Genomic DNA, 26,057 nt, shown 5'->3' with positions numbered 1-26,057 from the left:
CATCTGGACAAAAATCAAACTGTGGTATGTTACAACCACAACACAGATCATTTTAATCCAAAAGCTTGCTTTCTCTAATTTAGGCTGTGGTTTCTATAAAATTGGATTCTTCTCTATGAATCATGTACACAGACAAGCCCTCCTGCCCATTATCTTCCCTCCCTCAACCAGTTCTTGATCTTAAGCAGCCAAACATCGCTTGGCTGTATTTTGGAAAGACCCTAAAGGGATTCCCTGTGCACTGTCATTTAGCTGGAGAGTCAAATTCTATTGCTTGACCCAATTACCATGGGGGATACATAAACAGAATGAAAAGTAATCAACCCCGACTATCAAATTAATAAACAAAACTTCAAAGTGAGCTGGCAAGGACTTGGGCAACAGATAGAAGATGAAAGAAGTCACAGAAGAAAGCAGTTGCACCCAAATACTCTAGTGCATCAATCTACGTATATATGTACCAGCACTGTTCAAAGCACCAGAGACTCAAACAGAAAAGCTGTCTACATTCATCTCACACGTTCATGCATGCACAACATGTAAACACAAACTTCCCCTAAAAGACTTTGGGACAAATATAACATGTCCGATGCCAATCTCTGCCCATTCCTGGTCTGACTTTACAACTTATTAGGGAAGAAATTAAAACAGAATTTCCCAATTCTCATTCATTTGCCTACCATCCTAAAACTATTTGCCAGATCCAGATACTCCATGTGCTATTATTATCTGTAAGGTGACTTGCATTCATGTCTTAAATAATTTATCTCCATTGTATCAAGACAAAATTACTATCAATTGACCTAAAGGAAAGGTAATGGTTAAAATTAAAATGAATGTAAAACGTTCACTTAATGTCCTTTCTGGCATGAAGACGGATTTGTGTAGCAGAGATAGGGAAGCAGCCCTCAATAGCATGAGCAAAACACAAAGGGAATCCCTATTCCTTACTGAATAAGGAGGTGCCTATCCAATCATGCTCATCTTGGGAATGTACTTCTTTTTAAATAGGTATGTCCCCCAAAAAAAAAAAAAGATACCATCACTGAAAGGACTCTACATGGGATCCAAGACTCCAGGATGAGGCCATGGCTCTGGGAGTTGCTTACTTGCCATGAGACTCGAGGTTACTCAACTGTATACAGAGCATAATGTCTTCAGTCGAAACATTTTTATGGCCCCAAACATAGGCAAAAGCAAGCTGAACGACTCACAGTAAGGTGATATCATTATGCTCATAGGTATAAAATCATACTGTCATTCTTTCCATAGGTGACAGCAAATCTTTCCCAAATAGGAAAGTAACTAGATTGGTTAGTGACCAGGATCTGGGAGAGAGGGGGTGAAAATGCAAAATGAACTCAATGGTTAGAATAAGCTGAACCTTTGGTCTTTGTTAAGGAACAAGAAGGGAGGACGCAATGACCTCCTAGATGCATGGCCAGTCTTTCCTTCAGCAACCCTCCCTCCTCCTCCTGGATTACAGCTCTCAAGAACTAGTGCAAACAAGCACCCAGGTGTGCCTATCTAATCCCACAAATAGGAAATTCCCGACATTAAAGTAGTATTCTATCTGCAAGTGCAATTAACATGTGGGACTTCACAAGGAGAATACAATGGGTATCATACCACCTTCCGTCCCAATCTCCTATTCCCACGCTGATCTAGCATCTTTGTCATTGAAAATTAACATTCCCCTTACAACTTTTCCTACATTGTTGCCTGTACTGGCAATTTAAAACACATTCAAATACACACCCAGTCAAATGCCACAAGGTCTATCTATGGTTCACTTCATCTCACTGAATATAGAAATCATACCACATAGCAGCAGCCATGATGGTGCTCAAGCCATCACGGTTTTATCTCAAGTGGAGAAGAAGAAACCAGTAAAAAAGTGAACATTCTGGCCGGGTGCAGTGGCTCATGCCTGTAATCCTAGCACTTTGGGAGGCCAAGGTGGGCGGATCCCCTGAGATCAGGAGTTCAAGACCAGTCTGGTCAACATGGTGAAACCCGGTCTCTACTAAAAATACAAAAATTAGCTGGGTGTGGTGGGGCACGTCTGTAGTCCCAACTACTCAGGAGGCTGAGACAGGAGAATACCTTGAACGTGGGAGGCGGTGGTTGCAGTGAGCCGAGATCACGCCACTGCACTCCAGCCTGGGTGACATAGGGTGGGAGACTTCGTCTCAAAAAAACAAAACAACAACAACAAAATGAGCATTCTAACGGCCACTATAGACAAAAGTCTTTGTGCAAATCATGTGAGGCCTTCCTCAGTTCCCAATAGAGAAGCCGAATACTCAACTTCCCTGTGGGACACAGATACCAGGGACTTTAGTGCTATAAATGAAACCCCTGCAGTCAGGAAGGTGCTTGGCCAACAAAACAGCACTGCCATACTTAAAGTCTTATTTCCATGTTCTCTAAGTGGATTTCAGAAAGACTCAAGGACTCTCTAGAAAGTAAGAAGGCCAGAGATGACTCTGAGAAGTACTACTGAATCTGTGCCAGTACTCACTGGCAGGAAAAAGGGAGCCTGCTTTATCTTCAGGGGGTGCACAGCATGGTCAGAGGCCAGCTGGCCTGTAGCAGGGAGAATCCACACAGCAAAATGACCTACAGTCTTATTAATAACATCTGATCAAGGTCACAGGGCCAATAAAAATTATCCATCTTTCCCCTCCTCAGACCTCAAAAATACCAAGGTTTCAGATTTCTTCATTATTAACTGATAAACTATCCCAACAAATGAAACAGGTAGCTCAGCAGAACTGAGCTAAGTAACTGACTCTCAGAGAAAACCAAGCATATGCAGAACGTTAAGGCCACTGAAAGCCCCTAGGCAGTGATGACACCATTCTCAAACATACACTTTCATTACTGCTGCTCTCAAAAACTAAGATGCAACACCTCCCGAAGACCCTCAAAAAAAGTTGTGGGACTGTAAACTAGTTCAACCATTGTAGAAGTCAGTGTGGCGATTCCTCAGGGATCTAGAACTAGAAATTCCATTTGACCTAGCCATCCCATTACTGGGTATATACCCAAAGGACTATAAATCATGCTGCTATAAAGACACATGCACACGTATGTTTATTGCGGCATTATTCACAATAGCAAAGACTTGGAACCAACCCAAATGTCCAACAATGACAGACTGGATTAAGAAAATGTGGCACATATACACCATGGAATACTATGCAGCCATAAAAAATGATGAGTTCACGTCCTTTGTAGGGACATGGATGAAATTGGAAATCATCGTTCTCAGTAAACTATCGCAAGAACAAAAAACCAAACACCGCATATTCTCACTCATAGGTGGGAATTGAACAATGAGAACACATGGACACAGGAAGGGGAACATCACACTCTGGGGACTGTTGTGGGGTGGGGGGAGGGGGGAGGGATAGCATTGGGAGATATACCTAAAGTATAATAATAATAAATAAATAAATAAAAGAAAAAAAAAAAGGTTGTATACCACTGGAGACAGTGTGCTTTCCTCCCCAAAGAGTTCACATAATGTAAAGTATTCCCATTTTGCTTAAGGAAGCTCATTATTAGCACCATAGTGTTCCTTGCAATTGGGGGATTACTTAATTGCTTTCTGGCAGGTTAATCCCCTTTCATTCTCTGACCTCTAAATCACCCCAGGCTTTTGCATTTGCCCTACTTAGAAATCCTAGTCCTCAATACTCAAGGCTAGGACTACATCAAAATATGTGTTCCTTGCCAATGAGGCCAGCAACGCTCTTTAGAAAAAACACCACAGGTTGGCTGTCTCTTCTATTACCTATGGCCTATTCAGCTGGTCTTTTAGACAGTTCCACCTAAATCCAAAATCTAATTATCTTCCTCTCTACTACCTCTGCCTCAATTCACTGGAAAAAATGGTAAATAAATATACAGTTGGACCTCTGTATCAGAAGCTTCTGCACCCATGGAATCAACCAACTATAGATCAAAAACGTTCAGGTAAAAAAAAGGGACGGTTGCATCTGTACTGAACACATACAGACTCTTTTTTTCCTTGTAATTATTCTCCAAACAATATTGTGTAACAAATTTACATAGCATTTACATTGTAGTAGGTATTATAAGTAATCAAGAGATGATTTAAAGTATACAGGAGGATGTGCATACATGCAAATACCATGTGCCATGTTACATAATGGACTTGAGTATCCATGAATTCTGGTATCAAAAGGAGGCTCATACATCAGTCCTCTGAGTTATCAAAGGATGCCTATATGTGGATGATTGCCTCAGGTATCAATTCTGGGCTATTTCATACCCATTAGCTTTAGTTTACCTCTGCAGCAACTGTGTGCTATAGACTCTAGAATATCCATTTCGCAGATGAGGAAGCTCAGGCTGAGAAATATTTAAATCATCTGCCCAAGACTTGCCAGCCTTCTGCCAATGCTCCTAGGAAGAACTCCCTGCAGCCTCAATCAATTTTCTGCAGGGCTGCCAGTAACATCTTCCTAACCTCGTAGGTGTATTCTGATGTCACCCCTGACTTGAAGAACGCAAGGGATACTCCAGTAACTAGCCCAGGGCATGCAGAATCTGAGGCTTATCCTAACTTTCTTGCTTTAACTCTAGGCCCTCCAACATCGATCCAACTGCCTTGGCAGTTGCTTCTGCAGAACCCCTTCCTAGCACTATCCTTTCTGCAAAGATTCCTAATGCACTGTAACGCGAGACCTGCAGCAAATGTCAGCATTCCTTTGCAGCCATCCCAGGGCCTCTCCCTTCCAGCTTTTATGGGTACACACCTCTATCCCAGCATTTTCACGCATTTATTGTTATATCCTCAATTTCACCCACCACCAATACTGCTTTCCTGTGTCTGTTTTCTAGGTGTCTAGCTACAAAAAGAGTTTAATAAAGGTTTGCTGAATTAATTAGCAACTGAATGACAGCTGATCACTAAAGATTCTGTAAGACAGAAGAAACAAAAGGCAGGCAGTTCCAAAACAAGACAGCATTGCTTCACAACGGCTGACAGTAAGGATATTTACGAGGAATTCCCCATAATAATGCCCTCTTCACTGTGCCGAGCTGTGACGCTGAACTGTGATGCCCACGGTCATAAGAATGAACTGTGTATGTAGGTTTGCATGCTTCAGGAGTCCCCTTTGGGAATCCCCTTGTTTGCAGTGCCCCGTAAAGAGCAAAATGTAAATAAGAGAATCATTTAACCTGCCAGTGCTCTGCTACATTAAGCTCTTTTTAATCTGTTAATAATCATAGTCAGAACAAAGAGGAGACGACAGAACTCATTAAGAATAACGAGAGTGGTGACAGGGAATACGGCGATGGTACGAATCACCGCATGCAGCAAGCGCAAAACCCTCTTCCCCACCTGTGCCAGTGAAAGATACTAATTATGCCTCTGGCAAGAGACATGTGGACACCTTCAAAGCAGCTAAAGATAAATACACTGCGGGCAAATACCTCGGGCCGGCTGCACTGTTCATCCCATCCTTTAGAATTTCCTAAATTTCCTTTAGAAATTTTAGGTCACAATATTAAATAGGAAATGAAAGACCCTTGGAGGCTTAGCTGGTAGTGTCTTAAAACAAATTTGTTTTAGATTTCTGAAGCTTTTAACCTCAAAATGACTAGCTGGGTGTTTACATATCTATACTAATCCCAGTATTAATGGCATAGGGTTTTTCCTCCCCACCTCAAAGATTTCTCACTGTCATTAACAGATAACAAATAAGGTTTAAAGAACTCCACTCGCTGCCTTTCCCTTGGCCTCACGATTTATTCTCTTCCAAATCCCAAAGAAGTGCCGAGAATATTAAAGGTAATAATTGAGGACTGGAGAAGGGAAAAAAAAAAAAAAAGACCTGGACCCTTAGCAACAAACATCACTTCCAGGTGTTTGATTTGGTTCCTTCATTATTTCTGCAGCCAGACTTTCTTCCCTATAAATAATGAGCATATTAAAGACTGCCTTCCTTACCCCTCACAGTGCTCGCTGTCACCCAAGGGTGATGGGCTGACTGAGCTCTTTATGGTGAACACTAGAGGCTTGGGGATGTGACAAGCTATGTTTGCTTTGGAATCAGCACCAAAAAAGAACAGAATTAGGATGCAAGTGTAAGAAGGTTAATCGCATTCCCAACTGTCAACTTTGCCTGAAAGGGCTTCAACAAGGTGAAGATTTAACTAAGGATATGCGTCATTAGCAGTGGATATCAAAAAGGTGGAAATATCTCTAAATGTGCATCAGGAATTAGATAAATTATGAGAGACATTCACCAAATGGAACATAAGCTATTAAAATGAAATGACAGGCATTTTTGTGACAGTGTTAAGTAGGAAAATCAGACTGCAAAAACGAAAGTATAATGCAATATCATTTCAGGAAAAATATGTATTATATACACACACAGAATGCTCAGTAAGATGGTCACAAACAAGGTAATTAACAGCAGTCATCTCTGGGAGATGGTGGAGATGCTATTTTGAATATATTCTTTTGCCTACTTCTTTACCTTTCTTCTGCCAATATTCCCAAGATGAACAGGAACTACTTTTATGATTGTTTCAAAAAAAAAAAAAAAAAGCTTAACATCCTGTTTTTGTTAAATTAAAATGGAAATAAAATTATTAAAGTACCACAACAGGGATCACTATGTAACCTTTGTACACACTGAAATACAGGTTTTAATTAGCTCAAGAAACTACCTATTAAAAGATGCTATCCAAGGCCACCAAATCCATCAGATTTTCAGGGTCATGAAGCTATAATAAGCATCATCTGTCATTTGGGATTTGTAGAGTCAGATCAGGTAAACACACTTATCCTCCCGGAAAAAAAAAATGGTATTTTAAAGCTATGACGACTCATTTTTAATACCTCAGATCTAAAAGAAGTATAAGAGAAACAGCAAAACAGTACAATATTGTATATGAACGGAAAAACAAATAACAAAGCCTATTTTTATTGCCTAGCTCATAAATGAAATTCATTTCCAAGGTTCAGAGCATGTTTTTAAATTTGTTTTAAACATCTCCTAGGCTTCAATTATTTAAACTTTTTTTGTATTTGACATGTAAAAGAAGTAAATTCTATCTATGAAAAGATGATTCTCTTCTGTCTGGAATCCTGAAACTTCAAAGCCAGGTACTTACTTGGTAATGTTTTCTCTAGATGGCATTTATTTGAACAATAAATAAGCATGCCTCTGCAACTAAAAGACTCTCCAGGTTTCCCAGAAAATATAATGTTATAAGATAGTGCGCGCACAAGTACATGTAGCACAAACACACATATTCCTCTCTACACAGAATCACTGAGACATTCCCTGATGGGTTTCTCTCCTTCTCTACCTTTGAGAACTAAACACAACAGTCACAACTGCTCCACAGTAAAGACTTGCATAACTAAATTCCATAATCAACAGAGCAATCTTCAGACATCCTAATGAAACGGGATTGGTGGATTGGTGGAGGCAGAAACTATTATTTCATGATTTACTAAGCAAAATGCTGACAGCAATTTTAGACATCAAAATTCCTTTCCCAAAAGTAGCCAAACTAGTTAAGTCATAGTTGCTCTTCAAAAAACCTGGCTTTGGCCGGGCATGGTGACTCATGCCTGTAATCCCAGCACTTTGGGAGGCCGAGGCAGGCAGATCACCTGAGGTCAGGAGTTCGAGATCAGCCTAACATGGTGAAACCCCGTCTCTACTAAAAATACAAGAATTAGCCAGGCGTAGTGGCGGGCGCCTGTAATCCCAGCTACTCGGGAGACTGAGGCAGGAGAATCACTTGAACTCAGGAGGCAGAGGTTGCAGTGAGCCAAGATAGCGCTATTGCACTCCGGCCTGGGCGACAGAGTGAGACTACGTCTCAAAAAACACCCCTGGCTCCAATTACGTTTAAAAGCCATGCATATTTAGAAAAGGATACCAAATTACGGTTAGATAGGAGGAATAAGTTCTAGTGTTCTATCCCACTGTAGGATGCCTACAGTTAGCAACACCTAGAAGGAGGATGTTGAATGTTCCCAACACCAAGAAATTATAAATGTTTGAGATAAGAGATATGGTGATTACCCTCATCTGATCACTTACATGTATCACAAAATCATCATGAGACCCATAAATATGTATAATTATTATTTGTCATTTAAAAAATTTTTAAGCCATACAAGACCAAAGTCACAAATTAAGAGTCCCGTATCACCATTGGTTTTTTTTTTGTTTTTTTTGAGACAAAATGCCACTTTATTGCCAAGGTGGCAATGCTGAGGCACAATCATGTCTCACTGCAGCCTCAAACTCCAGGTGTCAAGGATTCCACCGTGTCAGCCTCCACTGAGATGGGCTATAGGCGGCACAACCAGGCCTGGCTAGATATACCTGAATCACGTTGCTGCTGATCCTTCAAAGATTCCTTTAGGGCAAATACATCCTTCTGAGTACACATCCCACTCATTCTCCATTCCTGATCATCACACCACACTCTACCAGCCTCACAGTCTAGTGGCCATGTTCTTCTCTCTATATACAGCCAATCCAGCACAAGATTGTGTCATATTTAGTTCTCACAGCTTCCTTTCCATCTTCATACTCAACATGCAAGATCAGGAGAATCTTCCAGCCAAAATCTATGTAAAAACTAATGGAGATGGCTGGGCACGGTGGCTCATGCCTATCATCCCAGCACTTTGGGAGGCCAAGATGGCAGGAAAACTGCATGAGCCCAGGGCTTCAAGACCAGCCTGGGGAACACAGCAAGACCCCTTCTCTATCAAAAAAAAAAAAAAAAAAAAAATTGCTGGGTGTGGTTGCATGCGCAGAAGGATGGCTTGAGCCCAGGAGGTCGAGGCTGCTTAGAGCCATGACTGCGCCACTGCTCTCCAGAAGTGGACAACCTCTCATCATCTTATTTTGATATGAGACAAGACGCTGTCTCCAAAAACAAACAAAAAAGCTAATGGAGATAAACTGGTGGGAACCCCACCTACCTCGTATCTCCCTGTTTTCAAGGCTCAATGACCGACAAGGGCTACAAAATATCTAACAAATACATTAATAACTCTCCTTTCTTATGTGTTAAGAATCACCAAGAACTATCATCATATCCTATAATGTCAAAATTTCCCCCAAACAATTCAGTCCCAAAGCCAATTGGTAAGGCGGGGCAACTGGGCAAGGGGAGGGAGTGAGGAGCAACCATATGGGGTGTCAGGGCTGAGTTTCCCATCGTGGGGCCAGCAGAGATGGGAGGTGGATTACACTGAAAAGACACAGCAAGTAAGTATATTAAGGATTACAGGAGCCAAGTTCCTCAGGGATGAATGCACATGAACTCCTTGGTGTTAAATTGAAATTGGAGGTACGGCTGCTAACTCACGGATTTTAATATACACAGAACTTCGGATAGACCCCTATAAACATGCAACCTCAGTCTACAAAGAGCACCTGGGAGAAATGACATTCCCATAGTTCCCAGCATCCCCAGTGCCCAGATCTTGGCTCCTCAACAGTACTTGTCCCTATAAGAAAGCAGCACTCCTTGGAGACATGGCCAATTCCAGGACTGAGGGTGGGAAAGTACACCATGAGCCTGGAACATTTTGTTGTGCCAGAAGCAAGGCTGGAAGGATGACAGGGACATGTCAAATGGAATAAAAAGCCAGCCTGACGAGGATCCACGGATGAGGCGGTGATCTGGGACAATCTGAACATCAGAATACATAATAGGAGTAACAGATTATAACCCTTTGAATAAAATAGGGAGCGCATATGCATACAATTATGATAAAGATGATGAGAAGTATGTAATAGTTTCAAAGAATACCCTCTCTTAACACTTACACACTGCAAAGGCTGAGATGGGTAACTTTACTCCTAACAGGCCCACCACAGTCAAATGATCAGCATGAACACCAGTGTGTAAAGGGAAGGACTGAACTGTGTATCCCCACAGAGGACCCAACAAGGAGGAGGAGGAATCACTTCCCTTGTGGCATTCCTGCCAAAAACACAAACCAGAATGTAATCATGAGGAAACACCAGGCAACCAAATTAAGGGACATTCTAAAAAATAACTGACCTGTAATTTTCAAGTGTTGAGGTCAAAGACAAACAATGAGGAACTCTTCCAGATTAAGCAGACTACAGACAATTAATGGCATCGCCTAATTCTGAACTGGGTCCTTTTGCTCTAAACTCGGACATTACAAAGCACCTTCACAACAAATGTGAAACAGGTTTGAGGACTGCATGGGGGCCACGTATCACTGTGAACTTCTTAACTTTGACAGTTATAGGAAAATGTACTTATCTGAAGGAAAGACACACTAATGTATTGAGTGAGGGATGATGGGTGGAAACTTTTTAAGGTTAACTTAAAATCTGTCTGTAATAATAAATTTTCAAAATATTTATCAAATAAAAGTGACTTGAACCTCAAGGCTTTCCCACAGATGTCCCATAGCAAGGGCCTTCTCCTTCTGTTCATTTTCTCTCAAATAGCCTCATCCAAGGAACTCTCTGCATTCAGGACTTCCTAAATTTTCTATCATTCCTCCAGAAAAGACTCCTTATGCTCTCAATCTTCTGTGTTCTTTCCTCACAGCTATTAGAAAACTTAGTAATAAGGAAACTGCAACAAACACTTTCACAAATAACTCTATTCAGATCCAAACCCACCTGGCCTCTGTTAACTGGTCCGAGTTGAAACACGGACCAGTATTTGCACTGTCAATTAGACTCTGAAAGTACCAGTACTGTTTTCCTTAACATAATACAGGGCTGAGAGAACCGTAAGTCCCTCATCACCACGGCTTATTGACAGGCCTTAGGAAGCACAAAGAAAGGGGCCTTCATAGCCCCAAAGTCCTGCATCGAAAAAAATTGCCTCACAAAACAAGTCAGCAACGCGTGTGTGTCAAGGTGGTGGTGTGGTGGAGAGAAATCAAATTAGAAGTCAAAGTTAGAAACTGCCTAATTGTGCATTGAGAAGCCAGGAAGTAGGGTGTAAGAGTCATATTAAAAAGGAAATAAAACTTAACAGATGGTTCAAAAGCCACACCCAGCACGCACTCTCTCAGTGGGATTTCTCACTTTCAATTCCCCCCTCAACGGAGGTTGGGGACAGAAAAATGAACATGGCAGAGAGTAAAGCTAAGGTTATTCCACGTAGACCTCAGGCTTACATGTAGGTTCCACGCAGACCTCCGCTGATCGTTGCAAAGTCTTACCTCGAAGGCAGAGAAAGGTAAGAAAATCTTCTGTCTTAGGCTTCCTTTTAGAGAGGTCTGATATCTGAGTAGCTGGAGGGGGTAGCAATGGCTCCACTATCTTTACTGGAGTTGTGCTGGGACTATTCGGCTGAGATTGAGCAAACTTCCTTTGTGCTTGCAGCCTGGGCCTGTAAAAGCAAAAGAAAATTAAAAATAAATTAAGCAGAGACTGGAGGATATAGGCCTACGTACGGCAATAAAATCATGACACATAAGGGGGAAAAAAGATCCTATTTCAAGCAAACTCTTTCTAATTAAGGTTCTATATCTCTCACACTCTCATAAACCACAGGCCTACTTTCAAGCGCAATAAATTTGGTTAAAGGACTATGTTTTGTACATGGATATAAAATGTGTGTCATGGACATGTGTATACATGTGTGTAGAAATACTTGCCTATGTACACACTATGTTTGCCTGAGTATTTAGAAACTACACACGGTATTTGACATCATCAGCTTAACGGTATTCATTTATTTCAACTGACAGTAAAGAAGAAAACACTACATTATCCTGCTGTATTTATATACATCCTATATGTCCATCTAATAGGGTCATGAATCCATACCCATGTCTCTTCTATGTCATTACATCCAGGTCACCTTTGCCTATTTAGCCATCAGTGTCCCTGACGCCACTTCTAAATTCAGCCACAAAAAGTTCACTACAACAATTCAAGTTTGTACTACAGAAAAAGGTATGTCTCTAGTCTATCTACACCCCCTCCAATCCCAAATTCTGGGTTACCCTCTGCCAACAAGGTCAAATTGCAACTATTTGGTAAACATTAAAACAGAAAATAGCCCTAATCTACTCCTCAGGCTTCTTTCCCATTACAATCCTATGCTAACTCCCTAACTTATCCATTTGGTAACTACAGAGCACATTTCAATTCCTTTCACCTGAAAATCTTAGGTAGAAATTCCTTTCTATCAAAATGAATCCTAATGGATCTTAGAACAGTGTTTTGTTTGTTTGTTTGAGATGGAGTCTTGCTGTGTTACCACCTCAGCTGACTGCAACCTCCACCTCCCAGGTTCAAGTGATTCTCTTAACTCAGCCTCCTGAGTAGCTGGGATTACAGGCGTGCACCACCACGCCCAGCTAATCTTGGTATTTTTTGTAGAGGTGAGGTTTCACTATGTTGGCCAGGCTAGTCTTGAACTCCTGACCTCAGGTGATACACCCGCCTTAGCCTCCCCAGTCTTGACCTTTCAAAGCGTTGGGATTACAGGCGTGAGCCACCACACCCAGCACAGTTTGTTCCTTTTTAACATAGTAGCCAGTAAGAAATTTCCCTTCCTCTCCATCAATAAATACACTAACATGTTTTTGCTTTACGTATAATCAACTTGATATTTATTATCAATTGCCTAATAGTCACTCTTCCTCTAATCGTAAAGGTCTCCAGTCATGGAATAGTAAGCACTTGCAAGGATGAGAACTTTGGTCCTACTTTAAACTGTTCATCTAGACCTGCTCATAGAGGTACTTGAAAAGCATTATTTGAGGGCAGGAAAAAAACAACAAAAAGAACCAAGAAACAGCCGCACAGTACAGGGATTGAAATAGACCTGATCAGATTCCTAAACACTACGTAGGATGGATAATGCAACGCCACTCAAGACAATTAACTAATAAAACTAAATAAGTGCCACGCGCAGTGGTTCACCCCTGTATCCCAGCACTTTGGGAGGCCGACGTGGGTGGATCATCTGAGGTCAGGAGTTCCAGACCAGCCTGGCCAACGTGGTGAAACCCCATCTCTACTAAACATACAAAAATTAGCCTGGTGTGGTGACATGTGCCTGTAATCCCAGCTACTCAGGAGGCTGAGGCAGGAGAATCGCTGGAACCCAGGAGGCGAAGATTGCAGTGAGCCGAGATCACGCCATTGCACTCCAACCTGGGCGACAAGAGCGAAACTCCGTCTCAAAAATAATAAACGAATAAAAAAACTAAACACGTAAAAGAGAGCAGATGTATTTCCTTAAAGACACTGTTGGGAGTGGATTATATAAAATAGTAAGCATGTATCTTAAACTGTTGATGCTCAAAATGCCATAACATTTGTTAAAAAAATTACAGTATTTAACAAATTCCTACAGGAAAATACACACACACAATGATTGCCTACTTCGTCAAAACTAATACCTTTAAATTTAACCTCATAAATCCTCCACATTCCCCAAATATAAAGTACTACAGTGTTATGAGGAATTTCCAATCTCATTTTAACCTTAAACTCCCTTGTATGTCCTAAGCAGTGTCTACTCGTCTCCCCATGACCATTGAAAACACTGTCTAATAATATTCCTGATACAAACTGACAATCCACCAAAATGGACAAAGCGTGACTCCAACTACTTGGTGGGTAATCTATATTCCTTAAAAAAAAAAAATCTACAAACAACGTAGGTCATTACAGAGCACTTTTTTTTTATTTTTAACCTTTTTACTGAAACTAGGTCTCACTCTGTCACCCAGGCTGGAGTGCAGTGATGCTACCATAGCTCACTACAGCCTCAAATTCCTGGGCTCAGATCTTCCCACCTCAGCCTTGCTAAATGCTGGGACTACAGGTATGTACCACTGCACCCAGCTGTTTTTGGCTTGTTGCTGTTGCTGGGTTTTTTTGATAAAGACAGGGTCTCCCCATGTTGCCCAGGCTGGTCTTGAACTCCTGGCCTCAAGCCTATCTCCTGCCTTGGCCTCCCGAAGTGTTGGGATTACATGCATGAGCCATGATGCCTGTCCCAAAAAGCACTTTAGAACCCAGAAATAACTGATGTGAAACAGTCACATTAACAAAGTAACAGGAGGAAATGAATCAAGTTTAACAGAAATTCCCTAGTGTTATTTTTCAAAAAATAAGGGGGAGGGTGGGATCAGGCAATGCCACTATCTCTATGTCACGGGGAACAAAGAGAGCTTTTTTGCAACCAACTGCCTGCCTCTATATAAGACATGACAGACCAGAAGCCCAGAGGCAGGACCTTCACATGGGACCATGAAGTGGGGGACGGTTAGGGTGACAGGGATATTCCGACAATCACAGAGCTTCATCTATCACAGATGAGGAGCAGTTGTCTGCTTGGTTGTTTTTCCGCCTTTAAATTTTCCATCTGTTACAAATGTCTTTTTTTTTTTTAATTACATAAAAAAATAGAACAAGGGGGCAAAAAGCAATTTAAGAAGACAAAACACAAGCCAAATTTATTGGGACTCAACAGACACAAAATCATTCCATCAAACTGCAGAGGTTTCTCAAGGCTGGCTCTCAATTTCTGTATCAATTCACAGGCACCTGGTGATGGCCAGGTCTCGAGCACACAGTGTCAGAGGAGGGAAGGCTATAGAACCCTTGGTCCACATTCCAACCAGCTGCCAGGTAGACTGACCCAACACAACTGCCCTGCTTTTCCAATGAGGCCTTCCTTCCCACCAACCTCCCAGACTGTTTTAAAACAAAGGAAATGTTGTGCCATATTTAGAAAAATTGCTGGCTTTTTTTTATTCTACTGAAAAGTGTTTTTAGTTGGCAGTTACATAATATATACATCTTCATTTGAATGGACGCAATTCGCACTGTGAGTATTGCAGGAATTTTATAGAAATATTGCCTGCATGTGAACAGGATGTTAAGTGTTTACAGCTTGTTTAGAAGTCAGGGAAAACAAACACTACACAGGATGAGAAGATTGTGCAGCGACAATGAGAAACAAACAAGTAAACACAGACGAAGCACAGACAATGGAGCGAGACACTGTGAGATATTTTACAATTTCAGGACCTCAAAGATAAACTGCTCCTACCAATGCTCAAATAAAAGGTGCTTGGTGCCTGATGACTTTCCCAGTGAGGCTATGAAAAATAAGGCAATGACAGATTAAAAAGTGGCAGCAAAATAAATTACCCCTTAGAGGAAGAAGCCAAGCTCCCAAGTGATTAAACATTTGTGAGACCCAGATGAAACCAGGAACTAAAGAACAAGACAAACCAGTATCTTTCATAAAGAGGCCAGAAGAACCTGTATTGTCTAAAAAGGGCAGGTCTGCGGTGTGGCTTTTCAACCTGCAGAGTCCCGCGGGGATTAAGAAGAGCCCCACACAACCAAAGAGCTTGAATGGCACAGCCAAATCCTGAGTAAGCCCTCCAAACAGTACAGACAGGCTTCAGGGACAGGAGTTTCCTTCTAGAATGCCAGATATAGGAAAATGGAAGAAAGTGATTTGGACGTGCTGAAAACTCACAATATTTGCACCTAGAGATGCTAATGGCAGGAGCAGCAGAAGCCTGGGGTAAAGGAGGAGGTCACATGGCAAGCATGAGGAGAAAAGTGAGGCTGCACACAGCCTGTGGGGCCTCAGCCCTCCAGGGAAGGTGGCGTACCCGCCCACCACACCATTTATTTCCTCACTCCCTGCCATCAGCTGACTGACATTTTCAACAGAACACTACCTGCCATTCCAGTATTACAGCAAAAATGAAAAGAACTGGGATAAAAGAGGTTCAGAATCATCGTGGGGTTGGGGTGGAGAGAGCACGGGGTTCCTGGGGTTGAAGAGATAAAAACATAAATGTTTGAGAGAAAAATAAAATACGTGCCCTCCCAAGCCTTGGGCCTTGCATGTAGTCAGGATGGGCCTTCCTGCCCTAGGTAACACAGCCCCAGAGAAGGCGTGTGTCCCTCACACGCACCACGGAAGTAGCAATCACAGTGTAATTTACTTCCGTGTTTATTTTTTATTAATTCTTCAAGGAGATCCCTTACAGAAGACGCCTTCATTCCAGGAACTCCACATGTACCCTTTATGTCAATGAAACCAATTAAATCAAGCCCTCCAGCAAGCCAAGGTGAAAAGATCAAATCAAGTAAATGTAAACCAGCAGAGGAAGAAGTATGTTGATATATTCAGAAGATAACATTTTATTTACAATACGGTACAACATAGGGTTGGCGCAGTGGGGGTGAGGGAATAGACGTTTCAGATCAGATCATCACTGGGGGCGTGTATGTGAATTAAAGGACTACAAAGTTCAAATAAGTTCAGGAGAAGACAGATACGAGCTGCTGTTTGTTTGGGGAAATAGGAAAGGCTGGTCACTTTGTTATGTTCAAGGATCTTAATAAGATCCCCTTCACTGTACACACGAGTAACTAGGAGAAGGGTGAGACCCACCCCGGGTCACATAGCTTGGATGGCAAAACAAACAGGAGCAGCAGACAAACCTATGGGTCCCCATGTGAGAGCTTTCTCTGTCATGCCATGCCACGCCACCTCCACGTGGCAGGTTAGGCAAAGCCTTGTGAGCCCAGCCATCTGGTGTGCACTCCCTCACTAAAAGCTGCCAGGCCAAGGAGCTCCATGGCCCCTCATTCATAACCAAAATCAGCCCTGCTGAGTGAACGCCATTTAAGCTGTCTCAAAATAAGAGAAAAGGTGTTAAAATGAATGACCATTTATGGATTTGATCCCATAGAGTATATGGGAGTGTATGGGAGTATGGGAGTGTATGGCATCCCACAGAGTGTATTCTATGTGGCAATAAATGCCCTAAGATAAAGGTAGGGATTGCAGGAATGGTCCAAGGGGATCTTGCTTACTCCAAACAGCTCCTTCCATCTGGAATGCTCTTTCTCTTTATCTTGCCATGGCTGGCGGCTTCTCATCCTCTAGGCCAGATAAGAGAAGCAAACAATCCAGGCCTGTTACTCTGTAATGGAGGTCACTTCCTTCGTGTCTCTGCACAAAAGTCACCTCCTCAGAGAGAGGTGACCATCCTAAAGCAGTACCTCATGCATAACCAGCCACCTAACCCCAAAGCCGCTGCTCTGCCCTTCTGTTGGTATACACAAGACTCTACTGCAGTCTCCTCTTTCTGGTCCACTTCTATATACAGGCCTTACCAAGTGTAGAGGACAAGCCCTCCGTAGATGCTGGAAAGGAGGAGGGGAGGAACACTACACTGCTATAATTGCTGTGAATTATACAACCCATCACTCATGATTTAGGAATTACAGAATCCAGCACACAAATGGTATCTGAGCAGAGGGGCAGACTGAATGGCAACTCAGAGGAAAAGGGAGATTGGTGGATGTTTGTGAAACAGATCCAATAGCAACAGGAGAGGAGGAGCTTTGGTATTGTTGTGCTCCAGGTAAAGTTAGTAGCCATCCCAGCAGAAGTCTACCTGAAGGTAGACAGGAATTCAGTTTTGTTAAGAATAAAACTGTGTCTTGAATATAGAGGCTGATATTTGAAAACGAAAACAAAAAAATACCAACTAGGCACCTGCCTACATGGCCCTCCCTTAAGAATTTACCATGCCACTTGCCCATTTTCACCATCATCTCACAGAAGCCCAATCAGGTCTGGCTCTGGCTGACAGTCACCCTGTGGCACAAGGTGCTTTTCTAGCCCTTGGCATTCCATTGTATCCCACATGGCCTCACACAGCACAACTGTTCCCAGGCCACAGTCACTGGGCCCAAGAGGGGGGCTCCTGCCACACCTCATGCAACAAGACCACCACATACATCAGAGAGTATTTGTACTTCTTGATCAAGCTGCATGAGCTCGAAGGAGCAAAGATCCCTATTTCCCTTTCCCCATCCATCCACTCCCTTAAGCTACATGGAAGGTGACTTTCTTTTTCTGCTAAGCCTCCCACAGCCACCTCTCACTTGCTGTTAGGTATCACCGCTTAAAAATTTACCAAAAATCAATCTTCACTGTTTGTTGTTAAAATAAAATATATAGCACCTTTATAAGAACGAAGGCGCACAGCAAGATATACACTAACATTATTTTGAAAGTTAACCAATAAATCACGAGACCATGCTTGTAAAGAAACCCCAGGGATGAACTAACAGTCCTACGCCAAATATTTTTTTTTCTTTTGGAATACCCTCCCTGTGCCCCTTCCTCCCCAAATGATTGATTTAGAAGCTTCCTGGGCATCCTGCCATTAGAAGCTTCACACAAGGGTGGCACTGTTTCTCCAGGTTTCCTCTGGGGTCATCAACAGTGTAGAGTTAACCAGCTTATTGCTATCTGTGCACTCAATCTCTAGGGTAGCCCTAAGTGCGGCACAACAGCAATTTCCAGGTTAATTAAATCCTATTTCTGTCCAGGATTTCTGATAGTCTGCAAACCCAAGAAGGGCATGGCGTGACACACAAATCAGCTGGATCAAGCAGGAGCAAGGGGGACCAGGCGGCTTAAAGTGAATGCACAGCTGTTCCCTTGCTGAGGGAAGTACATGCCAAAACATCATTTTATTAACTCAATTTTCCAATATTAAAAACGTAAGCTGGTAAATCCAATTATTTAGATTACATCCCAATTCTAAACAAAGGGCAAGGAAAGGGTGGGAGGGAGGGTCCGTTCATTCAAAAAAAAAAAAAATCAGACAGTTCGTGTCTGGCAAATGCAAAATGACCAGCATGGCTGCGCTCTTTGTGCCGGTGTGGGAGCTGGCCCTGAAGCTTTGCCAACTTGCTGAAAGGCCTATTCAAAAAAAAAAAAAAAAATTTCCTGTGTTTCCATCCCCAAAATAATTACCCACTCCATTCGCCCCCCAGACACACACACTACAAACCTGGCAGCCACTCAAAGAAACAAGAGTGTGCCCGTGTGTGTGCGCACTGGAGGTTGTGGGGGGTCGGGCAAGGGATACCCTCTACCCAGGGCAAGCTGCCCACCAAATTCAAATGCAAGTGCAGTTGCGAGCAAACCACACAGAATGGTTGTAAACATCCTGAATAGTAAAGAGAAAATAAACACATCCTCAAGTGAACCCAGAGGCTAGCAGAGATCAACTCATACCAAACTCTGTAATGAGAGGCACTAGCATAGACCATATCCTTCTAAGCGCATGGTCCACCCAGTTCCCACAGTTTTAAACTGTCAGGGTTTGATTTACCAGAATGGGAAGGCATCACACAATGACAAAACGGGAGGGTCAGCTGGCTCTGTAAGAAGAGTTATTCTACGCAGAATGCCTGCTTTATGGTACTTCTGGAGATGGAGCCCTAGTGGTCCACAGGCCTCATTTCTTGCTTTACACATAAACTGATGGAACAGTTTGTTTATGCAAAAAACCACAGGATATTAAATATTTGCAGCACTTGTCTTAATTAAGTTACATAGGAAGCTATTTAGAGTAAACCTTTGCCATAGCCGGAATTTGCGTAAAGAAATCTTTTGTTAGTTGAATTCCCCTCAAGATGAAACATTATGATGTTTTGCTTGGTCAGAGTGGTACAAGCAAAAGAGTAGTGGTGTCACAAAACCTGAGTTTAGTTCACCTACCTTGTCACCTAGGGCAAGCTGGGTCTTTTTTTCTTACGTGGTTTTTTTAAGGACTATTAAAAAAGGGAAGCTAAGGCTCTGTCTAGCTCCAAGCTTCTGTGATCTTTGACCACCTCTTAAAAAAAACAAGTGGTACCTGAATATAGTAATTTCTGTAATAATTCTTTTGGATCTATCATTTCCTAAGAGTAGATGAAAAGTCCTGATTATTTTGGAGAAGTAAAATCTAAATCTCCAAATTGTCAGTATTGCTAAAGATTTCTAGTGCCAACTTTCTAACTGCTGGTAAAACAGCAAAATATGCTGACTTTTAAAGTGCTAGTACTACCACCTAGCACTTTAGAAGGTGGAGGGGGAGGTGAAAAATTCATTCATATATATTTTAGAAAGATATCACAATTCCAAAAATCCACTCCCCTACTCCCTTAAAGATTAAATAGTAGCAATACAATCTGTAATCTGCATTTCCTTCCAATGAGGAGTAACTCATTTAGGCAACACGTTAACTTACTTCAGAACTGTGAGTCACCCTTAGGAACGCTAACATAACTACTTAAAAATATATTCATCAGCTCTATCCATGAAGAAGCCAGCCCAAGGACAAGGCAAGCCTTGCAAATCCAAACATCACCACCACGTCAGGAAGACACCATTCTTGCTCACAGATACTTCACTCCCTTGGAATACTAAAGTGCAAAACAGGCATCAGAGAGAAAGGTGAATCTTTTTTTTTTTTTTATTCCAGGGAAGGATTAAGGATTTTTTTTTTTTTATTCCAGGGAAGGATTAACGCAGTAGGAAAGAGGGGGGAAAAAAATTTAAAAATCAAAAATAATGGCACTAAATATCTACAAGCTAAGAACTTTTTCCCAAATAAAACATGACTTGGTGCACATCAATCTCAGGTAGCTGGTGACATCCTGCACAAACAGTATGAAAAGTAATATGCAGTACAGTTTTTTATTCAATTAATAAAATTATTCAATTATGTTTCTTGAAATCTTCTATGGCATCCTGAAATGTCAGAGAACCAAGACTGCCTGAAAATCATGACTGTCATGATCAAGGAAACATCTGACATTGACTTCTTTTGTGTTCTAGAAAGCAACCACGTCAAATTTGAGAGGGATCATCATTAATCAATAATTAAAGTAGCAACAAAGCCCTTTTGTTCTGTCAGTCACAAATGACACAGTTATAGTTTACCACCTATGGAAGGCTGTCTGCCCCGCCATCCCCACGCGGCATAACCTCGTTGTTATGAGGGATACAACTCCAAGCCCAGGAGGGAAGAGCCACAAATACTCTTCTCTACAAAGACTGCTGGTCTCAGGACAGTCTCAAGCAAAAAGCAGATAGATCTTAAGGCAGAAGGGACTACATAAAGATAGTAAGAGTCAGAGTAACACATGCAAGTAGCTACAGAATCCAGCCAGGATCTGGCCAAAATAATTTCTAATAGGCTATTGTAGTTACAAGGAGTGAAAAAATTATCTAAAGTTCATTCAGTTTTAAAAGCCTAGAAGAGCGAGTTAAAATGTTAATTTGCCTTTCTACTATCTCTCGATGGGATTCCCTATTTAGTTTTAAAAATATCATTTCAACAAAAACCCTAGCAGTCTCTCAATTTTAGATTACTCAACACCCAACTGCAAATTGCCAGAACTCTCCTGGCAATGGGCATGTTTGGAAAGGCAAAGGGAATGACCCTGTGAGGCGAGAATCCTGTTTTACTTCCTTTTTTTTTTTTTTTTCTCCCAAAACGAAAGAGAAATATAAGAAGATATTGTATTCTACAATGCTATACAGCTCTTTAAAAAATAAAAATCCAGGCCAGGCGTGGTGGATTACCTGAGGTCAGGAGTTTGAGACCAGGCTGACTAACATGGTCTCTACTAAAAATATAAAAATTAGCTGGGCGTGTTAGCAGGTGCCTGTAATCCCAGATACTCAGGAGGCTGAGGCAGGAGAATCACTGGAACCTGGGAGGTGGAGGTTGCAGTGAGCCGAGACCATGCCATTGCACTCCAGGCTGGGCAACAAGAGCGAAACTCCATCTCAAAAATAAAATAAAATAAAATAAAAATAAATAAATAAATAAAATCCAGTGGAATGCTTCTAAGATAACTGCAGAAACTTCCCACCAAAAATATCATACCAGATGGAGTTGTGCGGTAGGTGAGGTCCTAACCGTCCATTCAGCACACGACAGACCAAAGCACAAAGGCGGCACTCAGAGCGTCCTCTAAGTCCCAGAAGGACCAAAGTGGGCTCTGGCATCTTACATGCCCTCGCTCTCACGCAGTAAGTTCACTAACAGAGATTTTCTTCATTTAAAGGGTAACAAATAGAAAAGGGATCCCAGGTAATTTCCCCACCCACTGCAAATCTTATGAAGTAGCCAGTATGCACCAATAGATGGCAATAGTGAGTCTTTACACTCCAGCTGTGGGATCACCCCTAAGGGAAACAAAAGGAATGCTAAATTATGACAAGCACTGGTATTAGCCAATTTTTAGGACCTGCACTAAAATCTGGTGCCAGTTAAGAACCCAGCCACTATTTACAGAAAGTAGGTCTATAAATGCTATTAGTAATACCATCTCACCCCTCCAACTCATTACACCCCAAAGTTCTTTACTTGTATGGAAAACATCTAGGGATATACAATCCAGCTATTGTAGATTCCAAGAAACATGGCTAGAGATAAAACGCACAGCATCTAACCTTTTTTGGTATCAGAAAACCTATATTTTCTGATTATCACATTTTCTGAGTATCAGAAAACCCACAGCATTTAGCCTTTTTTGATAAGTATCAGAAAACCCACACTTTGGGGCTCTGACAGAAATTTATTTAGTTGCCTGGACCATAATCATTTGTGATTTTCAAAGGAAGGGGCATTACTTAAACTATCACCAACAAAAATGCGGAGTGAAGTCTGCTCTGTAAGAAAAAGATTCACTATAATTGACACATTGTCTCTTACAACATTTGTTAAAAATGCCTAAGATGAGGAAACACAATCATAATTTAAAAATCTGCTAATAGCTAATGAACTTTAGCAAAACTAATTCTCCTCCGCCTTCTGACTGTTTGTGCTCTGTGACGCTGAAGCAACGGCACATTCTCCCACTTAAAAACCGGAGCTATTACAGACAGTGTCTCAGCATCTATGTCACTGGCTGCAGTAACAGTTCTAGAAGACACATTAGTGGAATAAAAATTTAAATACAACCCAAAGAAACTGTGCCAATGGAAAGTGGGCAACAGGGCAAGGTGAGCAAATCAACTTCCTTTCTAACAATGCCCAGAATATCCTTTAAGCATCCTTAAATTTTTCCCAACATTCAACACTGCACATGGTACCATATTTCAGGCCACAAAACAGAAACCAAATGGCATCACTGAATCAAACCAAAGGGTGGGACCTGAGGGGTTGGGAGGCAGGATGCAAAGGGGTCAGCCCAAACCTTCCAACTCACAATATTCTACCTCGATTACAATCTTAATAACCATTCCATGACCTCAGACACCTCGCCTCAGTACAACATGAAAGTCCTCCCAGTTTTCATCAGCCAAGGACCAGTCCGCTGTTGCAAGCTGTGAATCCACCTGATGTCATGAATGTGCACTAAATTGAAAGAGGTCACATATGTAGACAGCAGCAGTGGACAACAGATGAGCAGTGAGTATCTGCAGGACACACATGTTCATCTAATTGCATACGGCTTAAATGAACCCTCAAAGGGTCGGACAAGAATATCTTCTGACTAGATCTCAAGTCAAAACGTTTCCAAGAAGGTAAAGTCATTCTCTCTGATTCACAAGGGGTCTTGATGTCAAGTATGTTATCTGTGTTTCAGGCACTGAACCAACAACACTCTGCTAAAGGTACAGCATTGCTGGTTTAACACATGTGCCTCAGAGTTCCTTTCCAGAGACAACATGTTTGCGTTTGCTGTGACATTATAAAAGTAGTCTATGGGTTTTTAAGGCTTTGAGCCAAGCCAGTAGCAGAAACTCCCAGGGGAGAGACTGGGAAGAATGAGGAAATCAAAACAAGCCCTTCTCTTCATCCAATGAAGCTGGCTTGTTACCCCTCTTCTTTAGCATTTTAACTCCATGACAATTTCTGATCCCCACTCAGTTTCCGGAAACATCCTGAGAAAGAAGTCCAATCTCTTAAACAGGACTCAAGATAAAAACACCCAAGCTGTGTGTAATTCTGAAGGGCTGAAAGACAAAGACTTCCTGTTCAATTGAGTCCTTCATTAATCCCTCCTGCTTAAGCCCATTTTCCTTGTCTGGAGACAGGAAATGATAAAGCCACAAGGTCAGCCTCCTTCAGTGCAGCTTAAACCCTCCAAAGAAGGCTGCAGCCACATATCCATCGTAGGTTCCTCACAAAGCCTCACTATCTGTTCGTTTTCTCTGGATGGCATTACAAAACAGAGGGAAGGGTGATCAAAAGTATAACCAGAAGTGAAAGAAATGGGAGAATAAATTGCACGACATCCTAATAAAACATAACAGCAGGGGTGCAAGTACAGCAGGAGGATAGAGATCCATGCAACAGACTTATAAAACCTCCAACAATGAAGGCAGCCAATGATAAGATTTTTGAGCTAAAAACTTCTTAAATGAGCAACGTCCAAAATCTTATCTTTTAACCCCAACCTCAAACCTAGCTTCACTGAGTCCTCTTGCACCAGGAGTAATTAATGGTTGTGATGCTTCCTATGAGAGGCACTCTAGCCTCATTCACCCCTGTTCCACTGCCTGAACCAGAAAAAGCACCCCCCACCTTTTTTTTTTTTTTTTTTTTTTTTGAGACAGAGTCTTGCTCTGACACCCAGGCTGGAGTGCAATGGCGTGATCTCAGCTCACTAAAACCTCCCCCTTCCGGGTTGAAGCGATTCTCTTGCCTCAGCCTCCTGAGTAGCTGGAATTACAGGCACCCAACACCACGCCTGGCTAATTTTTGTATTTTTACTATAGACAGGGTTTCACCATGTTACCCAGGCTGGTCTCTTACTCCTGACCTCAAGGCAATCCACCTGCTTCGGCCTCCCAAAGTGCTGGGACTACAGGTGTGAGCCACCGAGCATGGCCACAATACGGGATTTCAATGGAGCAGACAGGAGGATACTGTGGAGGGAAACTGCTTCCCAGCTCTTTTCGAGCTATGCTGCCCCCACCACAGGAAGGCAAGCCACCACTGCAGAGAAAGGATGACATTTGCCTAAAGGATCTTTTAAGTGGGGGCTGCCAGGAGGAACCACAATAACAAAGGAGTTGGAATTGTCAGAAAAATACTCACATTATGTCCAAACTGGTCAGAAACAATGATGTGCAGAGGAATCATAGAAATGAACTACATCCTTCTCCGCTCTGCAATTCAGATGAAAAAAGCTACATACGTACATCTCCCTCGCTGCTGGCTTCAGCAGAATGTTATGCCAGCCAACTGGGCAAATGCAGAATCATGTTCATAAAGATGGGGGTGACAGGCACTGGGAGGGGGGATGCATAACTACTCTCTTTATAATGCAACTCTCCAATTCCGCCAGCCTAAACATGCCCTAATGGTCTCCCTTTGATCAAAGAGGCATCCATCTTTAACTGTGTCAATCCACTGCCAAAATCCACACTCCCGGCCATATATCAGTCCTGGGAAGGGTTGCTGAGGCTTTTCCTCCAGCAATTTGTAAATGAGAACATTTCCAGCTGGACACTTCACGTTTCCTCCCCCATCCCACCACCCCCCAACCCATTTCCAAAATACCATCAAAAAGCAGCCATAATAACTTCATACCCAGAACAGGCCCCAAGACATTAACCCTGTGTGGGTTTTGAAAACAATACTAACAGACACTGACACAAAAATATTCTATCTATTCTGCTAAGGGCCCACTTACCTTTCCAAAAATTCACTTGTTCTTCTTAAGTGGCCTTTCTCTACCCTCTTCTAAGAATTTATTTGTCCTCCCAGGATCGCCCTTTTGCCCCCCACATCCCATTAGGATGGTAAATTCTTTTTTTTTTTTTTTTTTGGGGGGACAGACTCTCACTCTGTCGCCAGGCTGGAGTCCAGTGGCGTGATCTCAGCTCACTGCAACCTCCGCCTCCCGGGTTCAAGCAATTCTAGGATGGTAAATTCTAAACTCCTCTTAGAGTCACATTTCTTTGTGAACTCAACTAAATCTGGTTTTTTTTCCCTCTTGCTAATCTGTCTTTCATCCATTTAATTAGCAGACTCCCCAAAACTGAACTTAAGAGGGTAGAGAAAAAGTTCCTCTTTTCAAAAAACGTTTCTTCTATTTTTTTATGTCATACAACTTTAAAAGCAGAGAATGTTACACAAATTAGCACTGCAGATAGACAACCCTAGTAACTAACTACGTTAAGGGAGGACTTCCACAATGTAAGCGTAAAGGACAGTGCATAAG

The 26,057-nt window shown here is 42.1% G+C and overlaps 1 protein-coding gene across 9 annotated transcripts in view; it reads right to left on the bottom strand.

The window, feature by feature from the left end:
• Positions 1–26,057, bottom strand: part of JARID2 (jumonji and AT-rich interaction domain containing 2) — a 278,177-nt gene that overhangs the window by 61,736 nt on the left and 190,384 nt on the right. For 6 of the 9 annotated variants that reach the window (XM_063665836.1, XM_054491177.2, XM_054491179.2 and 3 more), the window contains one exon: positions 11,246–11,415. In XM_063665836.1, coding sequence (XP_063521906.1) covers positions 11,246–11,415 — 170 coding nt within the window. Of the gene's footprint in view, positions 1–11,200; positions 11,416–26,057 lie in introns of all 9 variants that reach the window. The other 3 variants (XM_063665835.1, XM_063665838.1, XM_063665837.1) reach the window with 1 other exon arrangement.

Source organism: Pongo pygmaeus, chromosome 5 (assembly GCF_028885625.2).
Source record: "Pongo pygmaeus isolate AG05252 chromosome 5, NHGRI_mPonPyg2-v2.0_pri, whole genome shotgun sequence".
Lineage (NCBI taxonomy): Eukaryota > Metazoa > Chordata > Mammalia > Primates > Hominidae > Pongo > Pongo pygmaeus.
This window is presented reverse-complemented; position numbering and strand designations above follow the sequence as displayed.